This window comes from Oncorhynchus gorbuscha, linkage group LG01 (assembly GCF_021184085.1).
Source record: "Oncorhynchus gorbuscha isolate QuinsamMale2020 ecotype Even-year linkage group LG01, OgorEven_v1.0, whole genome shotgun sequence".
Lineage (NCBI taxonomy): Eukaryota > Metazoa > Chordata > Actinopteri > Salmoniformes > Salmonidae > Oncorhynchus > Oncorhynchus gorbuscha.
In genome coordinates this window covers 94757917-94779765 of record NC_060173.1, presented here as the reverse complement: position 1 = coordinate 94779765, position 21849 = coordinate 94757917, and the positions used below count along the sequence as shown (strand labels likewise).

Sequence of the window (21849 nt, the reverse complement as noted above, 5' to 3'; positions counted from 1 at the left end):
ACAATACATGTCTGGCTCCTTCTTTTCCTTTCCTCCATCTTGAGGAGAGGAGCGCAGCACTTAGAGTAATGTAAATACCGCGGGCTATTTCTAGACCTCCTCACCCTTACTGCTTTGACTGGAGAAGCACTACATCAACGGAGCTGCATTGCTGTAAATTACATCATTCTCTTACTCTCTTTCTATTTCACAACGTTGATGTCTTCATTATTATTCTACAATGTAGAAAATAGTAAAAATAAAGAAAAGCCTTGAACTGTACAGCAAATCCAATGTCATTCAATTGTGTTAGTCCGTTAAGTGCATGGGCATGAGTTATACCTCTGTGATGTTAGCCTGAAGGGGGTGTGAACAGAAGTGGAGTCCAATGTTCACCAGTATTTCCCCTAGTGATTTCTATCAAGGCTGCCAGCAGCAGCATTCTATTGAGATCTTCCCACACACACAGGTACAAATGTAGCATCTTAATTTGATCACCCTGTTGCCGGAGAACAGTCCTGCAATCCTACATCTGTACCCATGTACATAAACTCACACCATCAGACACACCACCCACTGTGTCTGTGTTTAATTATCTTGATGGAGTGGAGTGACCTTGGTTTTCCCAATACTCTGTGATGAGTTCATGGCCCAGGGGTTGAGGGGAGAACAAACAGTACCCTGTATGTTGCTACTTCACACCCCAACCAAGGTTGTTGAAATGAATGAGCTAACTGGATCAGGGGCCACATGGGGTCAGGGCATGGGAGGAAGTCTTGTATTCAGGTCAGTGTGAAGCATCAGGTCAGGCGTGTCAGTGGTCTGGTTTGGCATTACAGAAGGCCGTCAGGGTGTGTGTCTGTCTGTTTGGCATTACAGAAGGCCGTCAGGACAGCGGAGTCAATCACCACCTTCCGGAGACACCTGAAACCCCACCTCTTTAAGGAATACCTAGGATAGGATAAGTATCCCCCCCCCCCCTTTAAGATTTAGATGCACTATTGTAAAGTGACTGTTCCACTGGATGTCATAAGGTGAATGCACCAATTTGTAAGTCGCTCTGGATAAGAGCGTCTGCTAAATTACTTAAATGTAAATGTAATGTAAATGTGTGTCTGTCTGTTTGGTATTACAGAAGGCCGTCAGGGTGTGTGTCTGTCTGTTTGACATTACAGAAGGCCGTCAGGGTGTGTGTCTGTCTGTTTGGCATTACAGAAGGCCGTCAGGGTGTGTGTCTGTCTGTTTGGTATTACAGAAGGTCGTCAGGGTGTGTGTCTGTCTGTTTGACATTACAGAAGGCCGTCAAGGAGTGTGTCTGTCTGTTTGACATTACAGAAGGCCGTCAGGGTGTGTGTCTGTCTGTTTGGCATTACAGAAGGCCGTCAGGGTGTGTCTGTCTGTTTGGCAGGAGAGTGCTTCATCTGGTGTTCTGGAAAAAGGCATCAATCAAAGACCAACACAGAATATAATAACCATCACTGCTGTCAGAGCTGCCAAACACACACACACACACACACACACACACACACACACACACACACACACACACACACACACACACACACACACACACACACACACACACACACACACACACACACACACACACACACACACACACACACACACACACACACACACACACATCAGCAGAGAAATCAGTCTGTCTTTTCACTGTTCGCTAAAAAGTGGGTTTGATGCCCTGATTGGAGATCACAGAGGTAGGGCTACACATAAATACCATCAAAATCACTGGAGCTGGATAGATTGTTTAGAGAGTAAAGGGAAGACCTTGGCCCGTCATGTTGTTAACCAGTCTCGCTTACCGTGGTACGTTACCCAGAGCTATCAAATCAGCCAGTCAGCACTCTCTTTATACCAGCTGTTTACAGCTCTCACACTGCACTGGTTATATGTAATACACAAAAACAATGAAAGACAAATGATCAATGTGCTAAATAATATAATTTATTTACCTCACATATTAATCACCATAATTTTATAGACACTGCATAAATAAATAAATAATTATGTAGCTGTAATTTCACCTCACTAAACGGATAAATAATTGATCATGTTGCATTGAAACGTATATTCCATTTGTTCATATGCTGACTTTGTTGGTATATACATGTATCACACATAAATATATATTTCCATTTACGACATAGAAGCACATTTAGTATAGCCAGCCGAGCAACTGATGTGATTATGTTTTTTATTCTTTCATTTTGATTTGTTTTTCCAGTGATACTGTAGCACATAAGACAGCATGAAGCCGGGTCTCCTGGTTGAAGGAGAGGAAACCTTACATTCACATTACATTCCAAACAGACTGCCTGACACACAAGTCCACTCTGACACTTTGCATAGCATCAGACCAGCTCCCAATACTACCCAAATTAAGGCCATAATTCAAACAGATTAAAATTATATATTAAGACCAGCAAATGTTTGCTAACAAATACTATTTGAGAGGAGTGAAGCAGAGAATATAAATACTCAACAACATCAAAACAACAACCACATTTCCCATCACCATCAGAAAATCTGCTTTTTGACATATTTTCTCTGACCAACCTATTGGTCAACAGACCTTCCTCAGCGTTTAGGGCTGGTTCGAGGCATAAGAGACATAAGCTTAGGGCCCCTGGCTGCTAGGGGGTTCCCCCACAAATGTTTTAAAAAGGAAGTCGGTCAGGGTCTCAACTTACTATTGACAGTTAGAATAGTATAATACACCAGGTGCAATTTAGAAATGTGGTTGTGCATCAGCATTTGTTTCTTCTTATGTCAGTTCACTGACTACGTTTCCATCCAGCCATTTCATGAGCATGAATTATCTGACGCATAAAAAGTCACGACAGGGCTGATGGAAACATGAAATGCCGATACAATTTTATAAATGCCAACAGACAATGTGTTGGTTCAACATGGTGTGATCTTCTTGTGTCTGTAAAAGGAATTATGTGAGAAATGGCAGTGGAAGCGCCTTTATGCGCAAATATTGGAATAATAACCATCCTATCAAAATAAACTAGGAGTGATGCAGTGATATATTGTGTGGTCCTCCCACTACGACTCGGAAAACCATGCAGTTTATTAGGCTGCAGTTGAAATAAGTTACGATGAACTTCACACAGTGGGTGAATGTGCAAGGTGATGAATTTGATGCTCCTTTCGAAAAAATATTGAGGGTCTTCTTCTGGTGACATGATCGATTCCTGGCTGCCGTTTGAAAAACACACTCTTATCCATAATCATCTCCTAACATAGGTAATCTAGCTGCACTGTGTCTGCCAGCTGTTGGCTAGAGCACACTGCCAAGACCAGAGTGAATACATTATATAACTCAAAAGGTTTTGTGACAGAACCATCAGTAGAGCTGAAAATGTGATTGAAACCCATCTAACTATTATTTTTCATTTGGTACTGTTAAATGGAAATTTAACCACAAAAGCTATTTTAATCTACATTACGTCACGCACAGTATTTTAAAGGCAAAACGTAAGTTTAATGGAAACACATCTCTGGTGCAAAAATAAGCATATTATTTCATGCAGGTTTTAGAATATCTGCATGAAAATCTGTTGAAATTGGATGGAAACCTAGCTACTGACAGCCACTCATTTAGCCATGTCAGCCAACAATTTTTAGAGTGGTAGTTAAACTCGTCAGCTATCTAAACTTGTAGTAATCATGGCCGAATACCAAATGCCCAGGGGGCCTGACCTCCAGCAGGCTCCCATTGATTTTGTTTGGCATTCTCAGTCAAATATCATATTAACATGGCATAAGTCATTACAAAATGGATAAAATTGCAGAACATTTGCTGTAGAACTGCAAATAAATCTCTCTGCCTCACGGCAAAATGTGTACTATTGCATGAAATGTGTTATAAATTTGAACATTTTCACTACACTCCATGGCAAAATGTGTAGAATCTCAGGAAATTACGTTTAAAACATAAAACATGGGCTCCCCAAAAGGCTAGCGTTCCCTGTCAGCGTTCACCTATCATTCACTCAGCATAGGACCTGCTCAGCTTCCAATCATTACAACCACTGATACCAAAACAACCAGTGCTGTTCTTTTCCTGTCTCAGCTCATAACCAGCTTGGAACCAATCAAATGTTCTTGGGGCAGACGGATGGAGAAGAATCGAATCGTTCGTGCAAACAGGTTATTGATACGATCCCTGGAGGAGCAATCTCAGCCTCCCCAACCCCTCTGCCACTCTGCTGCTGCTCTGCACTCAATAACAGTTTAGAGAAGGTAACAAACGATTATAGGGCCCATCTCAAATGGTACCCTATTTCCTATATAGCACACTACCTAATCTTATGTGGCTCTGGCCAAAAGTAGTGCACTATATAGGGAATATGGTGTAATTTCTGATGCAGATGGATGAAAACCACAGCTAGGTCCACTTTCAACCAGTATAGCCATTAATACAGTATTTGTATGTCTTGTCACCTATATTGCTGACACACGGTAGTTTCTCAGTAAAAATGTGATGTAAGACTGTGAAATATAGCAAGTGTTCCCCTCTAACACAACAGCACAGTATTGAACCTCTCCACCTGCAGAGAGGAGGATTTTGGGACATGGACAACATGGAATAGGAGTTTCTCTTCTCAGCTCTGTTCAAATCCGGTTACTATGCAAATACTGTTAACACTGAGTATTCTGAACTGTACCAGGTTATTGTGTGTAAATTAGATTATGAGCACACAACATAAAAACAAACTGAAATGTTGTGTTTTTGCTATCAAGATAAAAAACAATCAACGATTTGTAATGATTTGTAATGACATATATATTTAAAGCATGGACCCTAAAAACAGTATTGCTGTATTAGTAAGTTAATTCTTAGCAAATTAGGAAATAATCTAAATAAATAAATAAAATAATCTAAAACTGATTTCAGACACATAACTAATGGAGGTGAATTTGTTCACGCACGCACACACGTACACACACACACGTACGCACACACGTACACACACACACAATTAAATGTTGCATTATTCTCATCACCCTCTGGGCTGGCATCCATCTCAGAGTTCCCTATTGACACATACAGACAGTTCTATTTTATACCTTGATTACCTTACCTTTATAATGACTCCATTTACTGTAGCAGCACTGAGAACAGAAAACTAAAATGACCATGGCGTTTGATTCGCAGAGAGTCAGTCAGTGGTTGATATGATGAGAACACAACGGGGCTGGATGGCTGGACAGACCTGGTCTGGGCCTGGGTTCAAGGATCTACATCAGGGCTGGCTAACCCTTCTGCTGGAGAGCAATTGGTATGCAGGCTTTTGCTCCAGCCCTACTGTAGCACACCTGGTTGAGCTATTAAAGATGCTGATTAGTAGCGTCAGGTATGTTAGATCAAGGCTGGAGCAACATTCTGCAGGAGGGTAGGTACCCAGGAGGGCTGGTTCTAGTCAGTTCTGGGTCTAGGTCTGGCTCTGGGTCCTGGGCTTTGGGTCCTGGTCTCTACTCCTGGTCGTTGTTTAAGGACTCGGGGCTGGACTCCTCGTCATCACTGAGAGCCTCTGTGTTTGTAAACGCCCCGGCCAGTGAGGTGCTGAGGTGCGTTTTGACCGGCGCCATCTCCGACAGGATGATGTTGTCGTGACTGACCAACGTGGTCTTGTCCATAATCTCCTTACTGTGTTTGGACACCACAGCATCCATGAAGTCATACTTATGAGACAGAGTCCCAGACTCAAACAGGTACTTGAGCAGGTAGGAGAAGGCCACGTTACCCAGGAAGGAGGCCAGCATGGAGACCGTTTTAAAGGGGAAGCGTTGCTGGATGAAGTACTCCACGTCTCCAGTCAGGTGGTGGATCTTCTCCTGTTGCACCCAGCCGGGATAGTAGATAAAGGGGGGAAGTTTGAGGTAGGGTTCCCCTCCCCCGATACGCAGCAGCAGACCGAAGATGTAGCCGGCCACCGAGCCGTACGTGTTGGTTCCTTTGATGAAGAGCACGCTGAGCAGCTGGGGGAAGATGATAACATAGACCAGGTCGGAGCTCAGGTACCACAGGCCGTATACTGTCCCTGTGAGCAATGCCATGGCCGTGGCCAGAGCTCCGAACACAAAGATGGTGATACGCATCACCCACACGATCTCACGGTCTGTCGCCTATGGGGGTTAAGGAGAAGGAAAGGGGAGGAGGGACTTTAGTGTTTGTATCTGTGTGCATTTGTGTACCTTGTGTTTCCTGTGTGTTTACTGTGCGTGCCTGCATATGTATGTATGTACAGTGGGGCATACATACATAGTTGAAGTGTACCTATGATGAAAATTACAGGCCTCTCTCATCTTTTTAAGTGGGAGAACTTGCAAAATTGGTGGCTGACTAAATACTTTTTTGCCCCACTGTGTGTGTGTGTGTGTGTGTGTGTGTGTGTGTGTGTGTGTGTGTGTGTGTGTGTGTGTGTGTGTGTGTGTGTGTGTGTGTGTGTGTGTGTGTGTGTGTGTGTGTGTGTGTGTGTGTGTGTGTGTGTGTGTGTGTGTGTGTGTGCACTCACAGACTGTCTGAAGGCCAGCTTGTAGATGTTTCTGGCGAACATTGAACTGGCTGAAAGGATGGAGGAGTCCGCTGATGACATCACAGCGGCAGACACCGCCCCCAGACCAAAGAAGGAGATCCAGGGTGGGCACAGGTGCTGCAGCACGATGGGCAGGATCATATCTGATTGGTCCTTCTCTTTGGGAGGAATTGCCCCGTATGTAGTCTGGTTCCAGTCTGGGGAAGACAACAGACATAGTAGTTTACGTACTTTCGGGCCAAAATGTATATGGGTGAGGTTTATCAAATGTATATGGGCAGGGTTTATCAAATGTATATGACAGGGTTTATCAAATGTATATGGACAGGGATTATCAAATGTATATGGGCGGGGTTTATCAAATGTATATGGACAGGGTTTATCAAATGTATATGGACAGGGTTTATCAAATGTATATGACAGGGTTTATCAAATGTATATGGGCAGGGTTTATCAAATGTATATGGACAGGGATTATCAAATGTATATGGACAGGGGTTATCAAATGTATATGGACAGGGTTTATCAAATGTATATGGACAGGGTTTATCAAATGTACATGGACAGGGTTTATCAAATGTATATGACAGGGTTTATCAAATGTATATGGACAGGGTTTATCAAATGTATATGACAGGGTTTATCAAATGTATATGACAGGGTTTATCAAATGTATATGGGCAGGGTTTATCAAATGTATATGACAGGGTTTATCAAATGTATATGGACAGGGTTTATCAAATGTATATGACAGGGTTTATCAAATGTATATGGGCAGGGTTTATCAAATGTATATGGACAGGGTTTATCAAATGTATATGGACAGGGTTTATCAAATGTATATGGACAGGGTTTATCAAATGTATATGGACAGGGTTTATCAAATGTATATGGACAGGGATTATCAAATGTATATGGGCAGGGTTTATAAAATGTATATGGGGGATTCATTAGGAGGGTTTATCAAATGTATATGGACAGGGTTTATCAAATGTATATGGGGGATTCATTAGGAGGGTTTATCAAATGTATATGGACAGGGATTATCAAATGTATATGGACAGGGTTTATCAAATGTATATGGACAGGGATTATCACATGTATATGGACAGGGATTATCAAATGTATATGGGCAGGGATTATCAAATGTATATGGACAAGGATTATCAAATCTATATGGGGGGGATTCATTAGGAGGGTTTATCAAATGTATATGGGCAGGGTTTATCAAATGTATATGGACAGGGTTTATCAAATGTATATGGGGGATTCATTAGGAGGGTTTATCAAATGTATATGGACAGGGTTTATCAAATATATATGGACAGGGTTTATCAAATGTATATAGGGGATTCATTAGGAGGGTTTATCAAATGTATATGGGGGATTCATTAGGAGGGTTTATCAAATGTATATGGGCAGGGTTAACTCAAATATTTATGGACAGGGTTTATCAAATGTATATGGGGGATTCATTAGGAGGGTTTATCAAATGTATATGGGCAGGGTTTATCAAATGTATATGGACAGGGTTTATCAAATGTATATGGGGGATTCATTAGGAGGGTTTATCAAATGTATATGGACAGGGTTTATCAAATATATATGGACAGGGTTTATCAAATGTATATGGGAGATTCATTAGTAGGGTTTATCAAATGTATATGGGCAGGGTTTACTCAAATCCGTACATACAACAGATGTGATTCAATCTGTCTGTTAGAAAATATCTCTAGTCTCGAAGCCATAGTACGAAACTATTCTGAACGTTGTCATTTCATCAGTGATGACAGGAACTGCATGTATCTCAACAGGCAAGATACAGCTTCTCAACAGAGGAATAATCCCCACAACACCAGAACATATATCTGCCATCTCAGTACCTCCTCTCCCCCTCCATTCTACCACTTCCCCCTTCTCCTCACTCGTCCGTGTCAGTCATACCCCTAGTCAGTCAGTCTCACTCTCCTTCTCACTTCTGGACTTTAACAAACAGCTGTTGATTAACAGTGACTTTGATGAAGAATCTTCAGATCAACCTAATTAATTAGTCTTCCTCCTGATGTAATATTGACAGAAATCACATCTCCTAATGAATCCCTCTCCGTGCTGTATGACAGGAGCCGTCTGGTGTTATTTATATCCCACTGTATCCTGCCTACTGGTGTATACATCTGAGCTGAGCTACATTGTAGAAACAAGCTAATAGAGAAAGATGGGGCATTTTATCATACTTCCCATTAGTAAATAATGTGAGTGGATTCATGGATATGAACAACATAAGAGAAAATATGTGTGAGACAAATGTTTGTGTGTGTATGTGAGTGCCTGTGTATATGTGAGTGTGTGCGTGCCTGTGTGCGTGTGTGTGTGTTTACCTGTGGAGGCCCCTATCGCTCCTATGAGGACGGAGGGGACAGCCATGACCAGGCAACCAGCGGCAGCGATGAAGGACAGAACCTGGGCGTACGTAGCTGAAGAGGCAGAGAGAACCCGTTGAAAATACACCTGCCACGGAATCCCCCCCAACATCTAGGGACAGAAACACCACAGTCAATACACAACAAACCAACGCACAGCTTTATAATGAATACATACTCAAAACCTAAGCATAATTACATTATAGTCAATATAATTGACTGATGATGACATACCAGAAGACAGAAGTTGTCGATCCACATCCAGGTGTCTGCTGAGTCTATCTTACCCAGCCAGGGTGTCTGGTACACAGCCTCTTTAGCTGTCACACTGATGCTTGACACCGCTGGGTTGGACAGGGCAAACGGCACACTGACCCACTGAGAGAGAGAGAGATGAGGGGAAGGGTGGGGGGGTTTCAGCACCATGATCAGCGCTGGAGAGTACATCATCCTGGAGTTGTATGGCAAAGGAGGGACTCACCAGTCCCAGGAAGATACAGAAGAGCTGCACCACGTCAGTGTAGGCCACAGAGTACAGGCCTCCTACCAGGGTGTAGAAGATGGCTATCAGGGCTGAGATCACCACCGACATGTTGATGTCAATGTCCACAATCACACTCAGAGTAGCTCCTAGACAAAACACAGGGACACACACACACATCAGCAGCAGGTATGAAGTCAGGTCTGATGTGTCAAATAAATAAACATGTGTTGCTGCAGTCTAACGCCTGATTATTGAAGAATGTATAGCTATTCATTTTCCTCATCTCTCCCTTTTCAATAAGGATTTTTTATTTGAATAATGGAGTTAAAATAGTAATGTTCCCAAGCCTACCCAGGGCTGACAAGATGGCGGCAGACCAGAAGATCTCCCCCATGAGCGCGGGAATGAATAGCAGCCCCCCCATGCGCTTCCCATATATCTGCTGGAACGGGTCCAGCATGGTGACGTAACCCCTGGAGCGCATGGGCTTGGCAAAGAACAGGCCACCTGGAGCACGAGAGAGACACCATTAACCAACATCGTCATTGAGATACTGGGTTGTCCCACAAAATGATTAGTGATTCATTTTAAGGTTCAAAAACGACAACAACCTGTGCCTCATTTTAATGTCAACCCTGTTACATGAAGTGAACTCTTGTTTTACTATGGTGATAAAAAATTAACATCTAATAGTCAAATCATAGTGTAAAAGCAGGTGAGCTGGTTCTACTATTTTTGGCCATTTTCTGGTGTTTTGTAGTGAACAACTGAGAGGGTCAAGAATAACACGTCAACACTGTTACCCATAGATAGTCAGGCTAGAATAACAAGTCAACGCTGTTACCATAGATAGCCAGGCTAGAATAACCCGTCAACGCTGTAACCCATAGATAGCCAGGCTAGAATAACCCGTCAACACTGTTACCCATAGATAGCCAGGCTAGAATAACCCGTCAACACTGTTACCCATAGATAGCCAGGCTAGAATAACACGTCAACACTGTTACCCATAGATAGCCAGGCTAGAATAACCCGTCAACGCTGTTACCCATAGATAGCCAGGCTAGAATAACACGTCAACACTGATACCCATAGATAGCCAGGCTAGAATAACCCGTCAACGCTGTTACCCATAGATAGCCAGGCTAGAATAACCCGTCAACGCTGTTACCCATAGATAGCCAGGCTAGAATAACACGTCAACACTGTTACCCATAGATAGCCAGGCTAGAATAACCCGTCAACGCTGTTACCCATAGATAGCCAGGCTAGAATAACACGTCAACGCTGTTACCCATAGATAGCCAGGCTAGAATAACACGTCGACGCTGTTACCCATAGATAGCCAGGCTAGAATAACACGTTAACGCTGTTACCCAGAGATAGCCAGGCTAGAATAACACGTCAACACTGTTACCCATAGATAGCCAGGCTAGAATAACACATCAACGCTGTTACCCATAGATAGCCAGGCTAGAATAACACGTCAACGCTGTTACCCATTGATAGCCAGGCTATAAATATTCTCACAATTGAAATGATTTGTAAAGCTGGCATTCAATGACCCCTCCCTGTTGCACACAACAAGCTGCCATTCCCCCTTTAGCAAGGGGATTTATGCCTGATATAAGATGACATTTTCAACACTGTTACAGTCAACCGTGTTACTATATTTGACACTTAGGCTAATAGACACTTACTATAGTATTTTTTTCTATTTAACATCTTGAGATGGGAAAACTCGTTTTTTTATGAAGTTGAACAGAATGTATATATTTGGTGAAAGTTACACTATACTCAAAAGGCACCTAATTGGTGGAACGACCGTACTATGTACTACCCTTCATTGATGATGATGAATCCCAACACAACTGGTTAGTGTCCTTACCTACTACCAGACTGAGGGCGTATCCAAAGGGAGCCTGTGCCCAGGCAAGGCCGTAGTCAGGCAGGTAGACATACTCTGCCGTCCCGTTGATGTAGCCGCCGCCCACCCATGTAGCTGGAGGAGAGGTTCATCACATAGTTTAAGATATATTAAAATATTTAACACACATTAATAAGCTTGCCTAAAAAAAATCCAAATTGTTGAGATTTCTTATAGTTTTATGTTTTTCATAGACTTAATTTTAGAGCCACATTGTAGCCTTCAAATTAATCACACAACTAATATCCAATCGGATATATTTATTCGAATAAATCACAGAACGTTAATAACCTAGTTGTTATTCCCAGTTAATAAAGCTAATGAATATGTCAGGATTGGTAAATTATGAAACGGTTCACATGGATCAATTAGGCCACCATTATTTTCCTGAGCATTTCTGTAACTGGCGGAAAATAAATAATTGATGACTTTTCGCGCCTATAAAAGCCTGCACCTCCGGGGTCTGTTATTAAAATAGCATCAAAGAGATTAGTTAGGAAATGCTCTGGGTCTTTAATTAACTTTGGCGTCAATTAATGTTGTTCTCACTAAAACAAGGGAATAATTCTGATAATGAAACGGTGTGCATTTACAATAGCCTGTCGATACATTGTGTTCTCCAACTCGATACAACAGCTGTCGTTGAAATTTAGTTAATTGATTTTCGCGATGCCTATCGCAACAGTTGATAAAGGTCCGTGCGTAAAACCGGTCCGCGGTGCTGGTCTGACTGCTGTGTGGGGAAAAATAGTCACACAGGCATTTGTTTTATTACGTCAGTTTCCATTGTGTCATGAGGAACATGATTGATTTCAATTTCCCCATCACAAAACTGTCTCTAAAGTTGACAGCGGAAATATTTGGAAATAAAAGCAAGGTGCAATTCCTCTCCAACAATTCAGTCAATTTAGGAAGAAGTCCACATTTAAATGTAAACCATCCTCATAGGAAACAATTGTAGGTTTTCAAATCATGAATTAAATGTTATAAGCCAACCCAGCCCTGCTACAATCTCTCTCCAAGTCGCGAAGTCTAAAAAGATGTCACAACTCACCCGTCATGGTGAATCCACCGACGAACAACCCAATGTCCCTCCCGCCCACCATGATGGTTTCACTGCGGTCCTGGCCCTCCGACACCCCTGAGTTTTTGTTCTTCCACGCGGCCCATATCCCCACGGCCAGAATCAGCAAGTAGAAGATCACTATAGCCACGATCCCCTCAGCGTGGACGGCCATCCTCTTCCACTGCCGTGATCAGTCTCTGCGTGAGGAACGGCGTTTCATTGAGACCTGCGCCAGGGATGGAGAGGAAAAAGCCACTTCAGCCACTCCCGGTAAAGTGGTCATCAGACGCACAATCAAACGTGTATCTTCTTAAGACAAACAGATGTAACTGTTTTATTACATAATTGGCTAAATAATAATTAGTTGAATTTGTATTGGCTATAATATTATTTGACAATTTGAGCTTTCTCTCTTTACACTCTTTACAAGATTTTGTGGACTGTTTTATTTACATCTTAACCAAAATCATGTAGGCTACATAATACACCCACGAATGATTATGGGTTTAACAATCATGTTTAAAGTAAAACAGGGATTGTGATTGTAACCATGTTTTATCAGATGTAGAAAAGGCTGTTCTACACCGGTTTCACATGTGCGTAAAAGGCGCATTACGCATCCCGGACTGCGCGCCCTACTAGGAAAATAAAGTGCTGAGACATTTTAACTGGATGTGTCTTTCGTGCCACACCACCAAAATCAAATCACTTTTCAGGTTTAATTCTTGCTGACGGCAGGGTTTCAGGAGCGACTAAAGCAGTAATATCGATTTCCTTTCAAAGACCCGCCGATCTCTCACACACACACTTAAACGTAATTTCAGCTAATGGCTTCTACTTTAATTGAATTAAATCTTGAGTCGACAGTTATTTAACAAACCGGTTGAAACATATATGTAAAGACAATTGTTTGGAGAACGAGGGAGTACCCTATCCAGGACAGAGTGTGTGTTCCTCCTACCTTTATAGTTGGCTCTTAAATGGACGTCGGGCGGTGGTTGCAAAATAGCGACCAACTGGATTTCCAGAGAATAATGGGTAAGATCCTGGTAGGAAAGATCTTAGAACTCAACGTAATCCACGCCACCCGTGTGTAATTCCCCGGTATGGTTTATGAGAGGAATATTCGTCAGAGGGGGGTGGGGGTATGGGCGTGAGAAGCTGAAGGGGAGTGGTGGGTTTGGTTTATCAATAAAGGTTGTGTAGAGGCAGACAGTGAAGGTCTTCCAGGAAAGGACGGGAAAAGAACTAATAGGTAATGGCATGACGCACACCCAGGGGAGAGATGTCCTCTAAAACGTCCGGTTTGAAGGGACCTCGTTAACTCTCCAGGTTACATTTAGACGTGATTGACGTTCACACAGGGGCCTGTTGAGTGGAAATGAAAGCACTGGGATTTTTTTTTACGCGGGAGAATATTGAGATAGTGGGAGGTTAGAATGCTGGATGGATGGCCTTTCTCTTGCTACATCCAGTAACATTTAAATTATTTATTTATCTGGTAAAACATGGGCCATTTTATGCAGGATAGTGTCTAACATTATAGCCATGGGCAATAGGAACGAGAATCAGTCAAACTGTTGGACATAAAAATACAAAAACCCACCAGGAAATCATCTCCACGTGATTTTAATTTTGGTATATTCCCACAGATTATAGAGAGACGTGATCCTATACAAATGTAAGCAAGGTTTGAAATAATTATGTTTAAGTCAAATATATTTGTGTGGGCTTTTTGCAGTCAATTTGCAGTCTACAAATGATTTAGAATTATGTTCAGGCCCCCGACCATCCGCTCTAGTTGATGATCCCTGACCTACACCAACATTGTTCTACTTTCAGTGTGCATTGAGTAGCTCTGCGTGGTGTGCGTCAAGTATTTGGAGATAGCTCATCAGGGATTTGGAGTATAAAGTCGCAATTGTCAGATTGTTGCTGTCCACGGTACTGAAATTTGGAAACAACCACTTCCATCCATTCTACACTCTAAAAAGAAAAGATTCCTGGGGTATCCTTTAGGGGTTCTTCAAATTGAAACTTTGGGGGACCCCCTAGCAGTTCTTTGAAGAACCACTTTTTATTGATCCTCAAAGAACCTTTTGGAGAACGTTTTGAGGTACATTTTTGAACCCCCCTGTTATTAGTATTATTAATAATATGCATAACAATAACACAATATTTTTGTCATCAGTGTTTATTATGGTTTCAATGGAAAAGCAGAATAAAGAAATGTATGAGGTATAAACTCCCAGCAGAACCCCAAGTCCAATAGACATATCCTCAGTCGTGTTGATGTTCCTCCTACCCATAACCAGAATGATTTAGAAGTTCATGGTGAACAAACAGGTTTCCTGTTATATTCATCAGAGGTGTAGGGAGGGTGTGAATCCCAGAAATAGTCATTATGCAGATGATTAACAAAACATGCACACAACAGTATTTATTCCCTAGTTTTTGTGGTAAATATGAATTTAAAAAACGTTTTGATAATGGTCTTCATACACATACATTGTCCATAATGTAGAGGCCTATGGGATATTAATTGAAGAGGTAAGTGAGGAGGATGGTAAATGTGATCTGCATAACATACATACCAAAACCAATTGACATACCTTTGTATGGCTCCTCGTCTGTATACCTGCAGACACAAAAGTGAGCAGTTCAGTCATCTGCACCTAATACAACTAGCCTTCAACATATTCTTATAGCCTACATATTCTTATAGCCTACATATTCTTATAGCCTACATATTCTTATAGCCTACATATTCTTATAGCCTACATATTCTTATAGCCCACATATTGTTACAGCCTACATATTGTTATAGCCTACACATTCTTATAGCCCACATATTCTTATAGCCCACATATTGTTACAGCCTACATATTCTTATAGCCTACATATTCTTATAGCACACATGTTGTTACAGCCTACATATTGTTATAGCCTACACATTCTTATAGCCCACATATTCTTATAGCCCACATATTCTTATAGCCCACATATTCTTATAGCCCACATATTCTTATAGCCTACATATTGTTATAGCCTACATATTGTTATAGCCTACACATTCTTATAGCCTACATATTCTTATAGCCTACATATTCTTATAGCCAACATATTCTTATAGCCTACATATTGTTACAGCCTACATATTCTTATAGCCCACACATTCTTATAGCCCACATATTCTTATAGCCCACATATTCTTATAGCCCACATATTCTTATAGCCCACATATTCTTATAGCCTACATATTCTTATAGCCCACATATTCTTATAGCCTACATATTCTTATAGCCTACATATTCTTATAGCCCACATATTCTTATAGCCTACACATTCTTATAGCCTACATATTCTTATAGCCCACATATTCTTATAGCCTACATATTCTTATAGCCTACATATTCTTATAGCCCACATATTCTTATAGCCCACATATTCTTATAGCCTACATATTCTTATAGCCCACATATTGTTATAGCCCACATATTGTTACAGCCTACATATTCTTATAGCCTACATATTGTTACAGCCTACATATTCTTATAGCCTACATATTGTTACAGCCTACATATTCTTATAGCCTACATATTCTTATAGCTTACATATTCTTATAGCCTACATATTCTTATAGCCTACATATTGTTACAGCCTACATATTCTTATAGCCTACATATTGTTACAGCCTACACATTCTTATAGCCTACATATTCTTATAGCCTACATATTCTTATAGCCCACATATTCTTATAGCCCACATATTCTTATAGCCTACATATTGTTACAGCCTACATATTCTTATAGCCCACATATTCTTATAGCCCACATATTCTTATAGCCTACATATTGTTACAGCCTACATATTCTTATAGCCTACATATTCTTATAGCCTACATATTCTTATAGCCTACATATTCTTATAGCCTACATATTCTTATAGCCTACATATTCTTATAGCTTACATATTCTTATAGCCTACATATTCTTATAGCCTACATATTCTTATAGCCTACATATTCTTATAGCCTACATATTCTTATAGCCTACATATTCTTATAGCCTACATATTGTTACAGCCTACATATTGTTACAGCCTACATATTCTTATAGCTTACATATTCTTATAGCCTACATATTGTTACAGCCTACATATTGTTGTAGGCTGTAACTGTTCTGCCTTACTATTATTCAACCATGCTGGTCATTTATGAACATTTGAACATCTTGGCCACGTTCTGTTATAATCTCCACCCGGCACAGCCAGAAGAGGACTGGCCACCCCACATATGCTCTCTCTAATTCTCTCTTTCTTTCTTTCTCTCTCTCGGAGGACCTGAGCCCTAGGACCGTGCCCCAGGACTACCTGACATGATGGCTCCTTGCTGTCCCCAGTCCACCTGACTGTGCTGCTGCTCCAGTTTCAACTGTTCTGCCTTATTATTATTCGACCATGCTGGTCATTTATGAACATTTGAACATCTTGGTCATGTTCTGTTATAATCTCTACCCGGCACAGCCAGAAGAGGACTGGCCACCCCACATAGCCTGGTTCCTCTCTAGGTTTCTTCCTAGGTTTTGGCCTTTCTAGGGAGTTTTTCCTAGCCACCGTGCTTTTACACCTGCATTGTTTGCTGTTTGGGGTTTTAGGCTGGGTTTCTGTACAGCACTTTGAGATATCAGCTGATGTACGAAGGGCTATATAAATAAATTTGATTTGATTTGATTTTATTGTTACAGCCTACATATTCTTATAGCCTACATATTCTTATAGCCTACATATTCTTATAGCCCACATATTCTTATAGCCTACATATTCTTATAGCCTACATATTCTTATAGCCTACATATTCTTATAGCCCACATATTCTTATAGCCTACATATTCTTATAGCCTACATATTCTTATAGCCCACATATTCTTATAGCCTACATATTCTTATAGCCTACATATTCTTATAGCCTACATATTCTTATAGCCTACATATTGTTACAGCCTACATATTGTTACAGCCTACATATTGTTACAGCCTACATATTGTTATAGCCTACATATTCTTATAGCCTACATATTCTTATAGACTACATATTGTTACAGACTACATATTGTTACAGCCTACATATTCTTATAGCCTACATATTCTTATAGCCTACATATTCTTATAGCCTACATATTCTTATAGCCTACATATTGTTACAGCCTACATATTGTTACAGCCTACATATGTGGTCCTTCTGTAGCTCAGTTGGTAGAGCATGGCGCTTGTAACGCCAGGGTAGTGGGTTCGATCCCCGGGACCACCCATACGTGGAATGTATGCACACATGACTGTAAGTCGCTTTGGATAAAAGCGTCTGCTAAATGGCATATATTATTATATATATTATATTGTTACAGCCTACATATTGTTACAGCCTACATATTGTTACAGCCTACATATTGTTACAGCCTACATATTGTTACAGCCTACATATTCTTATAGCCTACATATTCTTATAGCCTACATATTGTTACAGCCTACATATTGTTACAGCCTACATATTCTTATAGCCTACATATTCTTATAGCCTACATATTCTTATAGCCCACATATTCTTATAGCCCACATATTCTTATAGCCTACATATTCTTATAGCCTACATATTCTTATAGCCTACATATTGTTACAGCCTACATATTCTTATAGCCCACATATTCTTATATTCTTATAGCCCACATATTCTTATAGCCTACATATTCTTATAGCCCACATATTCTTATAGCCTACATATTCTTATAGCCTACATATTCTTATAGCCTACATATTGTTACAGCCTACATATTCTTATAGCCTACATATTCTTATAGCCTACATATTCTTATAGCCCACATATTCTTATAGCCTACATATTCTTATAGCCTACATATTCTTATAGCCTACATATTCTTATAGCCTACATATTCTTATAGCCTACATATTCTTATAGCCCACATATTCTTATAGCCCACATATTCTTATAGCCTACATATTCTTATAGCCTACATATTCTTATAGCCTACATATTCTTATAGCCTACATATTGTTACAGCCTACATATTCTTATAGCCCACATATTCTTATAGCCTACATATTCTTATAGCCTACATATTCTTACCTCTTTGTTCGTTGATATCCATTGAATTGTGTCCATTTTCTGTTTGGGAAAGAGTTGCACAAGACATTTACCTTAAATTGAGGGGATCTTGTTTCTGTTGGGAAATTAGATTCCTGCAAGAACCCCTACCAACTAAGGAGGTTAGTAGGAACCCACCTCATATGGGGTTCTATGGGGTTCTTGGAATAATCTTTTGGGTACAATTTCAGTGCCAAGAACCCTAAGGTTCTTCGAAGAACTTTGAGGATCTTAGAAGAATCCTTGTTGAACAACTCATTTTTTGAGTGTATTGGTTTTCAGTCTGTTCAAGCAATTTACTCATTTCAGTGCACATTTCATATAGACATTGTCTAATTTCTAAGAGCAATGGACCTCTTTTTGCATTGAAGATTGGAAAGGCATTTTTCATTTCTATATTTAGACTGAACATGTTGACCAATTTAATGAATAGGCTACCAGACAGCTGACTTATCTGTTCTTCTGACAGTTCTGTCTAATTTACCTTTCTTTATGTTGACGGTCTGCCAGAGAGAGGATACATCTAATTGGATAGCTTTAGAATACACAAACAACTCATAAACCTGTCCACGTGCCTGCCGTGGCTAATAGCACAGGTAGGGGCCTGCAACAGGAGACAGACAACAATAATGAATTGACATGGACTGCGATATGGACTGCGTGTAAATGATCAAATATAGCCTTTAGCTAACTTAAAATGGCTGTCAAAATTAAGACGAATAAAATTTTAAAGGGAGTTATAATTGGATATATTGTTATAGGGATTGGACATAATTAATGGAAATTCTAGGAACCTTTTAAAAAGCAGTTTCATTTAAACATTGACTATGTTTAAATGAAATTTATTTCTAAGCTGCCTGTCTTCAACCTAGAACAAGTTGGATATCTGCCAAGCAATTGGCTAGTCTTTTCTTTCTTGAACAGTGAACGCCACTCACCTCCTAGACAGACTGTTGGTGCCACCGTGTGGTCATTGTAGGCCTGGCGCAGATCACATTTCCCAGAAGTTTCTGTGCTTTACTCCAGTTAGGCTAATGCACATAGCGAGCATTCTACCACCATACTCAAACTCAAACTCAAACGTAGTCTGTTGCACCATGGTGACTTTGTATTTTAAAATAGCAGTATAAGTATAAAGCAGTTTACAAATATGAGACTATAAAACTATAAAGACAGGAAGTGCTTCACAACAGCCATTAAGTTATGAGCAATGAAACGGGAACAGATAATACATGTGAAATAAAACGTACCATTATCATACCTGCTGTCATTTTCCTAAAGGCCTTTATGAAGGAAGCTCATTTTTGTATCAGGAATAAGTCCTGTTAATGTTTTTCGGCTCTTCTGGTAAACATAGAAAGTCAACAGGATAAGTAATACAGGATTAGCCTGTGGGCAGTCCTAGAGAAGGACACAACCTGAACAACATTAACACCGTAAACCACACGGATCCTCACTGACTCTCTGAAGGTCTGCTGGAAAGTCAATGAGTGTGTACTTGCTCACTTAAAAGTAACTTGAGTCTGTTTTTTGTAGCCATTGAGTTTAAACTTCCCTCAATCAGTTTCTATTATCTGCCACACTCAGACATAATCCTTGAGTGTTTGCACTTCCACACTAGGAGCATTCATTGAGTGTGTACTCTACACCGCCATGCCAATCTCATACTTCATAACTGCAACACAGTAACATTTCTTGTTATTTTGTTATTTCTGCAAACATTTTTAAGTGAAAAAAACTAGTATCAGAGTTATAAAATAAAATGAATAAAAGATGAATTAAATATATTGAATAGTACCTTCAGGTAGGATGGGGTTGTAGAAGTCGAGGATGACATCATTGGTTGTCCAGCAGACAGTGATTAGGCAGAGCATGCCTGCAGACAGGAAGCAGACCCCCCCACTGATGGCCAGGACATGCTTGATGGACGAGCCACGGGCACAGCGGGTACACTTCATCCCTGCAGAGGACACGAGGGCTGCCAGGGTGGAGGTCAGGCAGGACAGCAACATCAACGCCCGTGCCGCCTAGGGAGGGAGAAGAGTTTAGTATCATAATGGCTGTTGCTCAAATTACACCCTACCCCCTATTTACTAAGCTACCGTGTGCTCAAATTAATCTAATCAATCAACCAATCAATTAACAAATCAAACAACCAATGATTCCTACCTGCAGGTCAGGTGGCAGAGCCAGCATTGAGCGATGTACTTCACACTGGTAGATGCCCGTGCTGTGCCACACACACTCCATCCAGAGCCCCTTCATGTAGGCAGTGGCTGTGATTATGTTAGAGCCCACATAGGCCGTCTGCCACCAGTGGGGGAGCACTGTAGCAACTACACTACCCACAAGCCCCAGCAGACCCAGGAAGAAGCCCAGCAGCTGGACCGTCATGCTGGCCATGTTTGGAACATCCGCTAATGACCAACTGCACACACAAAACTACACAATGCTACACACAACACACAAATCAACACACACAGAGCCACACACACAACCACACAATAATGGCTTTGAGACATGAGTTTAGTATCCTATTATTCTGGTCTTTATCTCTGGTTCCCAGCTGTACTGTTGGAACTCCAGAGGGTCTAGAGTCAGTCATGGTGTTGAAGCCATCCTGCAGTGGTGGTCCCTTTGGAGCTCAGGTGTTGTGGTTTCGCTGTCTTCAGTGTTGTCTATGGAGCTCTGTACAGTGACTTCAGTGGCTCCAGTGGCTGTGTCTTCCATGTGCTCTCTAGAGCTCTTTGACAGATGCTTCTTCTGAGGGTTCTGTCCCTGGTGTCATTGAGTCTGTGACTAATAAGTTCTTCGTTCAGCTCCACTTGTTGAGCGTGGTCCTCTGAGCTCAGCCAGCTAGTCTCTCTTTGATTGTGACTGAGGCTGTTCTGCTGCTCCTGTGGAGAACACACATGATTAAACATTCACAGAAACCAACACCCAGCTCAGTTGAATGTGACAAACCACTAACTTCTAATTGAGAGACTGTTTTATAACTCTTGTATAATGTATATTTTGTGTTTAAAAACACTAAAACTATTTAATGAAAATATGCATTCAGCTGGCCCATAATAGATATTGCATTTCCCCAAGTACAATAAAATGTGTTTTATTTTAATCATACTGTTTGATTTATACTGAACAAAAATATAAACGTAACATAGAACAATTACAAATATTTTACTTAATATAAGGAAATCAGTGAATTGAATGAATTAGGCCCTAATCTTAGGATTTCATATG

General features: G+C 40.8%; 2 protein-coding genes across 2 annotated transcripts; both read right to left on the bottom strand.

The window, feature by feature from the left end:
* Positions 1 to 1938: 1938 nt before the first annotated feature.
* On the bottom strand, positions 1939 to 13544 carry LOC124026233 (high-affinity choline transporter 1-like). The gene is made up of 9 exons (XM_046339370.1): positions 13410 to 13544; positions 12437 to 12674; positions 11344 to 11457; positions 9807 to 9962; positions 9453 to 9601; positions 9206 to 9349; positions 8930 to 9083; positions 6531 to 6748; positions 1939 to 6141 (listed from the first exon to the last, which is right to left on the bottom strand). Exons 2-9 carry the CDS (start codon positions 12618 to 12620, stop codon positions 5488 to 5490), a joined length of 1773 nt encoding a protein of 590 aa, XP_046195326.1. The 5' UTR covers positions 12621 to 12674; positions 13410 to 13544; the 3' UTR covers positions 1939 to 5487.
* Positions 13545 to 20249: 6705 nt separating this feature from the next.
* On the bottom strand, positions 20250 to 21009 carry LOC123989506 (claudin-14-like). The gene is made up of 3 exons (XM_046290614.1): positions 20776 to 21009; positions 20405 to 20633; positions 20250 to 20281 (listed from the first exon to the last, which is right to left on the bottom strand). Exons 1-3 carry the CDS (start codon positions 21007 to 21009, stop codon positions 20250 to 20252), a joined length of 495 nt encoding a protein of 164 aa, XP_046146570.1.
* Between the last annotated feature and the right edge of the window lie 840 nt (positions 21010 to 21849).

Coding starts and splice junctions, on each gene's coding strand:
- LOC124026233 (XM_046339370.1), bottom strand. CDS start 12,620: ATGGCCGTCCACGCTGAGGGGATCGTGGCTATAGTGATCTTCTACTTG. Junction 9,963..11,343: donor CGCCCTCAGTCTGGTAGTAG/GTAAGGACACTA, acceptor CTCGTGCTCCAG/GTGGCCTGTTCTTTGCCAAG. Junction 6,749..8,929: donor AGCGATAGGGGCCTCCACAG/GTAAACACACAC, acceptor TGTCTTCCCCAG/ACTGGAACCAGACTACATAC.
- LOC123989506 (XM_046290614.1), bottom strand. CDS start 21,009: ATGGCCAGCATGACGGTCCAGCTGCTGGGCTTCTTCCTGGGTCTGCTG. Junction 20,634..20,775: donor CTCTGCCACCTGACCTGCAG/GTAGGAATCATT, acceptor CTCCCTCCCTAG/GCGGCACGGGCGTTGATGTT. Junction 20,282..20,404: donor CAACCCCATCCTACCTGAAG/GTACTATTCAAT, acceptor ACTGTGTTGCAG/TTATGAAGTATGAGATTGGC.